The 9,076-nt window shown below is 55.8% G+C and overlaps 1 protein-coding gene across 1 annotated transcript; it reads left to right on the plus strand.

The window, feature by feature from the left end:
- Positions 1–777: 777 nt before the first annotated feature.
- SHOX (SHOX homeobox) lies at positions 778–8,636 on the plus strand (the record flags this gene model as incomplete). The annotated part of the gene is made up of 5 exons (XM_079542627.1): positions 778–1,051; positions 3,352–3,560; positions 7,596–7,653; positions 7,734–7,822; positions 8,391–8,636. 5 exons carry the CDS (start codon positions 778–780, stop codon positions 8,634–8,636), a joined length of 876 nt encoding a protein of 291 aa, XP_079398753.1.
- Positions 8,637–9,076: the final 440 nt, after the last annotated feature.

Consider the following 9,076-nt stretch of genomic DNA (forward strand, 5'->3'; position numbering starts at 1 on the left):
ACACACACGCGTTTCCCGCAGCAGCACCTCCGCGCATCGCGCTGACATTGACACCACACGACGGACCGCGCCGTGTCCGTTCCTCCCCCCACCGCCCCTCACCTCCGTTCTCGCTCCCCCCGACCCCACGTACCGTTCTTGGCCCGCGCACCACCAGCTCACGGCAGCGTTGTGCCCGGCCGGTTGCGGTGTTGACCATTGAATTGCGCTGAATCCGGCGGCATTCCCAAAGAGCGCGACAAAAGCACCTCGGCAGCTTTTTTATTCGTTACCTTTTTTTTTTTATTGAACAATGTTTTTCCGTTCGTCTCGCTCCCGTGGCCGCGGGAGTGCAGCCGCCGCTGGGCTCGGTCCGGTTCCGCTCGGAGACGGGCGATCGCTTACCCCTTCCCGCAGACGGTTGGGGGGGTTGGGGGTTTCTCTCCGTCCCCCCCTCCCTCCCGCTCTTCTCTCCCTCTTTTCCCTTTCGCCTCCCTAAATCAAGGTGCGGAGATGCCAAGCGGTGATGAAACGAGAAGAAAGCCAATTGCTGGCCTGAGGTGGGGGAGATCGCTGCTGGGAGTCCGCCCGCGACCACGGAGCGGGCGGTAATTGCTGCAGACGGGGAGCGGGGGGCTGGGCGGAGGTGGCCATGTATAAATAGTGTGATCTCAAATTGAAAGGCATAAATAACAGCGGGAGTGAGCTCACCCCGCACAGCCCATCTTCCGCCGCACGCTGCGTGCGGGGATCGCGGCCGAGGCCGGGGGATCCGTGTGGATAGCAGCGCGGGCAGCCATGGAAGAACTCACGGCTTTTGTATCCAAATCTTTCGACCAGAAAAGCAAAGAGAGCGGCGGCGGCGGCGGCGGCGGCAACAAGAAGGAGACCATCACGTACCGGGAAGTTTTGGAGAGTGGGTTGGCTCGCTCCAGGGAGCTTGGGAACTCCGATTCGGCGCTGCCGGACATGACCGAGGGCAGCAATCATTGCCCCGTGCACCTTTTCAAGGACCACGTAGAAAGCGACAAGGACAAGCTGAAGGAGTTCGCCGCGGGCAGGACGGCGGAAGGTAAGAGCTCCCCTCCCGGTCCCGGCCCTCGGAGCCCCGGCTCGGTGGGCCCGACCCCCCCTCCCCGAGCACCGCAGCGTACGTCCGCGCACCGCGCACGGCACCGTGCGGAGACAGCCGCAACTTCGGGCCTCCCCCGATCCCTCGCACGGGGCATTTCGCCATCGGCGCGGTTCGGAGAGGGCAAAGCGCGTCCGCGGGGTTCAGTGCTTCCGGGCAGTCGGTGCGCTGCGGTGCGGGGAGAGCCCCGCATCCCGAATGCCCCCCGCTCATCACCTGAACCGGGCCGGGCCGGGGGGACGCGGCGGTCCCGCGCTTCGGGAAGGAATTGACATTAAAGGCGGTTTCCGAGCTGGAATCATGGCCACGCTTGTAGGGAGAGAATTAAAAATGGAATGAGGGGGGAGGGGGAGGGAGGCTAGAAAGTTGAGAAAGTGTCTCCGGGTGGTGGGACAGGTGGGCCCGCCCGGGAGCTGCCGGCAGAGGGGCAACAAAAGCGGTTTATAGGTGGGGAACAGCGAGAGGCCTCTCAGCCTCTTCCTTCTGTTTGATCTCGTTTAGTAGAACACGGGGTGAAAGGCAGTTTAATATGCAGGCCCAGCGTTGGTTTCCTACCCTTCCCTTTCCCACCTTGGAAGCAATGGGCTCAGCCGCACGTCCCCCATTTCGGCCACAGCCGGTCCCCGCGAAAGCGCTGCCGGGATCGGGAGCGGGGCTGCGCGGCACAGGGAGCCCTCAGCGGAATTACCGTGCGCGAGAGGGCTGGGAAATGAGACCGGGATACGGCAGGGGGAAAAAAAAAAAATCTTAGCAAACAAACAAACAAACAAACAAGTAAATAAATAAATTTTAAAAAAGAGAGAGAAAGAGAAAAAATAAAAAAAAGGAGAAAAAAATAAAAAGAAAAGGGGAAATAAAAAAAAGAAAGAAAAAAAAGAGAACGAGTGAAAAAATAAATCTCCCTGCTACTGCCCCTTTTCCTCGTGTATCGAAATCCTGGCTGTGTGTTAGGCTAATCTCATCTATGGCGAGGGGCCGGGGGTGGGGATGGAAGGGAGGAGTTGGAGCGCACGGAGGTGCCTGTGACAGTTTAAATTCACGCCAGGTTGCAGTCGGATTTCAACTGATTCCTGCGCGTGATTTCAGTGTTGTTAATATTTTATAGCCAGTGCGGATGTGCTGTAGACCCGTATCTCCGAAAGGAGACACAGTTCTTGGGAGCGGCTCGTTCTCGCTGTCGGCATTTGCTGGGTCCGTATCCCGGCTCCTAACAGGGGTTCAAATACATCATGAGCAGCCGATACCTCCGGGCCGGACCCTTCCCCGAGCTGTGCGGGGAGCCCGAGGGGTTCGCGGACGGACGGAAGTGAAGGCAGAGCGCTCAGCCCTGTGCCCGCTCTGCTTCAGCACAGACACGGCTCAGGACGGTCTGTGAAGGTCAATGAAGTGACGCTGTGCAGTCGGTCATCTGAATTTCGCTGTGCTCTAATCGTATGGGCTTGTAGATATGTACATGTATATGTATGTGAGTGTATAAGGATTTGTGTACATATGTATGTGTGTATTTCTCTGTGTGTATGTATTAAATGTACGCACTTGGAGAAGAAAAACGGTCCAGACCTGGAACAACCCGCGGGGCAGTGGGGTCCCGGGCACTGCTTCTCAATCACCTCCGCCCCCCTCGCCCCCCCCAGCACCGCTTGCCTTCCCGTTAGTCCCGTTTATAAGGGTTTCAGGCCTCCCGGCACTGAGGAGAATAAGGAGGAAAGAAGGAAATAAAGCCTCTGTGCGGATAAGGAGGGAATGTTTGGGGATCTGGGGATACTTCCAGCCCTGAGCCCTCTACTCACGCCGTGCCGGGTGGAGGGGAGAGGGCGAGAAGTAGGCGGTAAAGGGGAGACGGTCCCGGTGTCAGCCCATGGAAAGTTTCGTTACGAGGCGAACATTTCCACCGTGGCTTCACCGTGACAGCGGCGGGGAGCTGCTTACACAGCCCAGTTTACTTAGGGAGTAAAGAGGAAAGCAGAAATCCCATTTCACCGCCGCGAGATAGCAGGGCCTCAAGAAAGCAAAGGGAATTTAAGTATATGTACAGAAGCGAATATTTCAGTTTTCTGCCGGGAATCGGCCGTGTTCAGTCCTCCAGCGGCCCCCGGCCCGGCCCCGACGGCGCGGCCCGACCCGGCCCAGCTCTTCTCGGCAGCCGGCGCCCGGCGGGGTCCCCGCAGGTGGGGATCGGGGAGGGAGGGAGGAGAGCGGATCGGTGCCGAGGGGCTCAGCGTTGTCATCTCCTCCCGCAGGGATCTACGAGTGCAAGGAGAAGCGGGAGGACGTGAAGTCGGAGGACGAGGACGGCCAGACCAAGCTGAAACAAAGGAGAAGCAGAACCAATTTCACACTAGAGCAGCTGAACGAGCTGGAAAGACTTTTTGATGAGACTCACTACCCGGATGCCTTCATGCGGGAGGAACTAAGCCAGAGGCTGGGACTGTCTGAAGCTAGGGTGCAGGTAAGAGAAAGGCTCTATGTCTGGAAGCGTCACTGCTCACTGCCGGCGTACCCAGCGCGGTGCCCGCTCCGTCCCGAGCGGGAGGCGGAGGAGACGAGTGCTGTACCGTCCTGACACCTTGCCCTGCCCGAGGGCAGCTACTCGCTCCTTTCATTGCCTAGGAACGCGATTTAATGATTTTTTAAACAATTATTATTATTATTATTATTGACTGGGAGAGTGGTGGTGACGATGTGTCTCTAATAACTGCGCGATTGGTTTTATTATTATTATTATTATTATTATTATTATTATTATTATTATTATTATTATTATTATTATTATTATTATTATTTCATTTATCATCCTAGTTTCCCTTGCAAACGCGTCATTAACTCTCTCTTAATCCTCATTTCTTTCCCCGCTTCCTTTCATGGGGCCATTAGGATAAGGAAAAAAAAAAAAAAGCTCCGATCACAATCCACAATCGCCGTGCGCGGGGCCGGGTGCTCGGGGACGGGATTAGCGGGGCGGGGGGAAGGTGCCCCTCTGCCTCACGCAGCGTATGAATGCATGGCACCCATCTGCCGAGTCCCCACCTCCCCCCACCCCCCCGGACGCAGCTAAACACCAATTAGCCCCCTAAGCTCTGCCAACAGGTCGGGTGCTGCGCCTTCTGGGGCCGTCGGGGCCGCCAGCCTCGGGGGCTCAGTCCTCGGCAGCGATTGTTTTCAGCTCGGTTCGCGGTTGGGTACGAGGGAAATACACCCCCTCCCCAAAGTTTACGGCAAGGAGGGAGTGCGTCTCCACAGCAGAGGTCTCGTAATCCAACCCAGCACCCCAGGAATAATTAATGGCACCAACCTGTGGCTCATTGAGGGACCCCGTCTCGCTAAGCGAGAACTCGGTGCTCAGAGACCCAACCTCAAACCCCAGAAAGTTCCCACCCGGCCCCTCCGAACGAACGAAACACCCCGGGAGCAGGAGATGCGCGTTTATAAGGACATCGCGCAGGGTCCCAGAGGTGCCGTAGGCGTTCGTCGCTGCCCGAGCCCTGCGGGGAGCGGGCCGCTGCTTCCCCCATCCCTAAGGCCCCGCTGGGAGCCCGTGGGCAGGGGCCGCTCCTCCCGCACCCTTCTCTGTGTGACAAGCGGCTGCCCCGCTTTAGCAGCCTCCTTCTGGAGGCATGTCCCGAATTCAATAGTGGAGCCGGGCGGTTTGCGTTCACGCTTTGGCTTTTGGAGGCTCTTCGTCGTCGTGCCCCCCTCCCCACTCCCCTCAGCCCGTGTTTCCCCCGGTGTGAGCGGCTGCTGAGCGTGCGGGTGCTGAGCTCTGCCGGCCGGCGCCCTCCAGGAAGATTGATCTCAGCGCACCATATAAATTAATGAAAAGATTAAACTTTTGCTGAAGGGGACATCAACTCTTATGTCATCTTCCCAGATCTTCTTACTTGGGCTCTGTAATATCTTTCCGAGGCCTTGATGTACTGTTTCTATAAAAATAAATTACTTGTAATTGAATTCTGCACTCTTTCTTTCAAGTACTTTATTACTGAGCAGCACCTTAACAGGATGTGCAGAGTTGCAGGGAAATTGGTGCTTCGAGTGTTCGCAGAGCTTCAAACAGCACCAAAAGGAAAAAAAAAAAAAAAAAAAAAAAAAAAAAGAGAGAGAGGGAGGAAAAAAAGGCAATGCTGGTTCAGGCCATGAGAAAGACGATATATATATATATATATTTATTAAAAGAATGTTCTCATGAATGAAAATAACGCTAGAAAGGAAAGAAATATCAAGAGGGAAAAGAGGAGAGATGGATAATTAATTAAGAAGTAAACAGGGCATGCTATCCATCAGGAGATGGAAATGGTAAAAAAGCAGAAAGGAAGGGGAAAAGGAAAGACTTTCGTAATATTTTCAGAACTGTTCTCTAATTCCTCTCCGAAGCGCCTCTGCCTTGTCGTTAAAGGATATAGTTTCAATTTAGTGTGGAAATTTGCTGTAAATAAATTGGAGCTCCTATGGTAGCTAGTCCTTATTAACCTTTTATTTTTAGTGTTGTACTGGAAACTCATATCAGCCAGCTGTCAGGGTTATAATTGAAAGTTATGAGACCGTAGTGAGGAGCAGGCAGTAATTCAATTACAACAAATATCTTTGGGTTTATGGTGCAGGGCTAAATTAAATGTCATTATTCACTGTCTCTAATGGAAATCAAAAGGAAATCAGATTAGAGCATTTGTGAAAGAAATCACTGAGTGATCCTTAATGAAGAAATAACTGTCTAAAACAGTGTACTGCGCTTTACTTAGCATATTCATGACTAATTGGAATTGATCGCGAATCACACCGAGCCTGATTTATTATCGCTTAACGCGGCGGCTAATTCATCACTTTTATACCTCATAACCTTATTTTTTCATAGCTAAAGGGAAAGGGCACTTCGTTTTCCAGATTTAAATACAATTTCTGGTTGAAAGATGTTCCTATTTGCAGAAGAAGTTGTTTAAACGCTGCTTAAATTCCTCCTGACAATTTATACTTCTTTGGCGAGGCAGCGAGAGCGGGGGGGAGGGCCGGGGCGGAGGTGGGGGGGAACACACGCAAGGAGATTTCCTGCAAGGATTTACAACTGTAAAAAACGCATTATTGTCGCGACCGTGCGGTGATACTTTGCGTTCTTGTACGTAAACCTCGGTAAAAAAAAGGAGCAGCGCTGCGCGTCGCTGGGATTTGCGCGTCTGCGGAGCGAGCGCAGCCCCGTGCCCTGCGCGCAGCCGGGAGAGCTGCGAGGCGGCTGCACCCGGAATGGGAATGAGAACGGAACAGGGAATGGGAACGGGAGCGGGCAGAGCCCCTCCGTCCGCCCGCCCGCCCCCTCTCTAGGTAGGAGAAACGGTGCTAGAAAGGAGAGAGGGCCGATTCCTGCTTAAGAAAATCGCTGAGGTACCCGAGGTAATTAATGCCTTTGGAAGCCTTTCTTTGCACTAATTACTCCGTTGTAAATGACCATCATTAAGGCAATTGAAGAAAGCTTGGAGGCAAAATTTGATGTAGGAAGTGCAGTTAGTATTAATTAACCGTATGATCTCTTGGCAAGTGCGAGAACATCAAAGGTTGGAGGTGTTTACTTAGCGACAAGATTTTATCAGCGGTGAAAGTCAATGTTTGTCCACAATCGGCAGATTTTGTGTGAGGATTGGGCTCTGCGGTGCTTTCTGCTCTGTCTCTGACGGTTCCAATGGGGAGAGCCGCCACCCCGAGCTCCTCAGAGGGGCACGGTGATGGGCGAAGGGATGGGCGTCAGAAGTGCCTTCGAAAGGAGGCTGTAGGAGGCAGGGGGGACTGCTTGCTTACGGGCGTCTCTCGGTCAGGGCTCAGCACTGCTGTGTACCCCATGTGGGAGACGTCGCAGTGTCTGCTCAGAAGCCCACAGAAGCGCGTTTATTTTTCCTCCCCACGTTTGGGAGTGACTCAGTCCTTTGTTCCCGTTCTGTATCTCGCTTGTCCTCGGAAGTCCCCAGCCTTCCCAGCCCCGGGGGAACGGTCCGTCCCGTCGCTCAAGTGGGCTTTGGCTGCTCCGGACTGCTGAGGTGTGATGAGGAAGGCAACCGGACCGCTGGGGGTCACGGCGAGCTGTGCCAGCGCGGGGCCCCGCTGCAGCCGGGTGGCACGGCGACAGTAACGGGGCACTCGCTGCAAGCGGCGGCTGAGGCCCCCCACGCTGTGAGGGGGCTTCCGGGCTTAGTTCCTGCTGGGAGACCCGCTCCCTCCCCCCCCCCCCCCCCCCAAAAAAAAAAGCGAGGTACCCCCGGGCCCTCCATAGCGCGCGGAGAGTCTCGGGGCCGGGCTCTGCCCCAGGGGACGGAGCTGAGCGGAGCTGCTCTGAGCCTCTCCCTCCGGCCTCAGCCCCGCAGTTAATCCGCTTTTTTAGCAGCTGCCTCGCCTACCCCCAATTTCTTTTTCTTTTTCTTTTTTTTCTTTTTTTTCTTTTTTTCTTTTTTTTGTTTTTTTGTTTGTTTGTTTGTTTGGTTTGTTTGTTTGCATTTTCTTTTCGCAGGTCTGGTTCCAGAACAGGAGAGCCAAGTGCCGAAAGCAGGAGAACCAGATGCACAAAGGTGGGCAGGGGCCAGCCGGGGGGACGCTGGGGGGCGTGCAGGGTCCCTTCGACGCTCACCGGCCCCGTCTGTGCCTGCAGGTGTGATCTTGGGCACCGCCAGCCACTTAGACGCCTGCAGAGTAGCCCCGTACGTCAATATGGGAGCCCTGAGGATGCCTTTCCAACAGGTAGCAGCAGCGCTCTCACTGCCCGTCCCCCGACCTCTCGCCGCGCTCCCAAGCTCTGTGTACGGGGGGAGGGCACGTATGACACACGCAGCTCAGCGCACAATCCCCCCAACCCCCCAGGAGTCGAGCGCTTCCACTATTTCGCTCAGTGGATGGCGAATCGATTCTTCGGGCCCGGAGGGACCCACGGCCACCTCCTGCTTCTCGCAGGCACGTGGAGGCTGACAGATTAATTGTATTGATTTTGAAAAGCCATATTTGAAGCCATATAATTAAATACATAAATAAACTACTTCTCACCACCCCCCGCTCACACTCCTATACCCTTCCTCGGAGCTGAAATCTCTGTGCCAACGCCGCGCGTTTTCTCGCACGTCGGAAGGGTTCTGAGGCAATCACCGTTCTACCGCGTGTGGGTTTACAAAGGGGCGTCCCTGAGAAAAGAGAGAGAAAAGGTCCAACTCAGCTTTCAGCACTGGGGTTAACACGGATAGGGGATCGGGGTGGGGGGGAAGGGTTGGGGACACGCACACACGCGGTGCTGACGCCGTGTCTCCGTGCCGCCCAGGTCCAGGCTCAGCTGCAGCTGGAAGGCGTGGCCCACGCGCACCCGCACCTGCACCCGCACCTGGCGGCCCACGCGCCCTACCTGATGTTCCCACCGCCGCCCTTCGGGTTGCCCATCGCCTCCCTGGCGGAGTCCGCCTCCGCCGCCGCCGTGGTGGCCGCAGCCGCCAAGAGCAACAGCAAGAACTCCAGCATCGCCGACCTGCGGCTGAAGGCCCGCAAGCACGCCGAGGCCCTGGGGCTCTGACACGCTCCGGCCTCTCGGCCTCACGCCTCTCCTTTTCCGGCTAGCACCGCGGTCCAGGAGCTCCGCAAGGCAGCCCCGCTCCCGTCAGCAGCGCCTTCGGCCGCGGGGAGAGCTGCGCTGCGGGCCGCCCTGCCGCCCGCTCTCCGGTTTTCCGGTTTTTATTTTCTTTTCTCTCTCTCTCTCTCTCTCTCTTTTTTTTCCCTTTCCTTCGTTTTTATTTTCGATGTCTTTCCCCCTTTTCCTTCCCCACCCCACTCTCCAGCTCTTCCCGGCAGCTCCGTCCCGCCGCTTTCCCAGAGAGGACATTCGCGGCCCCGCGTCCCTCTCCGGCCACGCACCGCCCCCGGCACCCCACGCAACCCAGAGACTCCGCGAAGGAGAAAGTAGGTGGGAGGAGAGGCAGACAGACAGACAGACAGAGAGGGGGACAGAGGAAAATG

Source organism: Tetrao urogallus (assembly GCF_951394365.1).
Source record: "Tetrao urogallus genome assembly, chromosome: 1".
Taxonomy (NCBI): Eukaryota; Metazoa; Chordata; class Aves; order Galliformes; family Phasianidae; genus Tetrao; species Tetrao urogallus.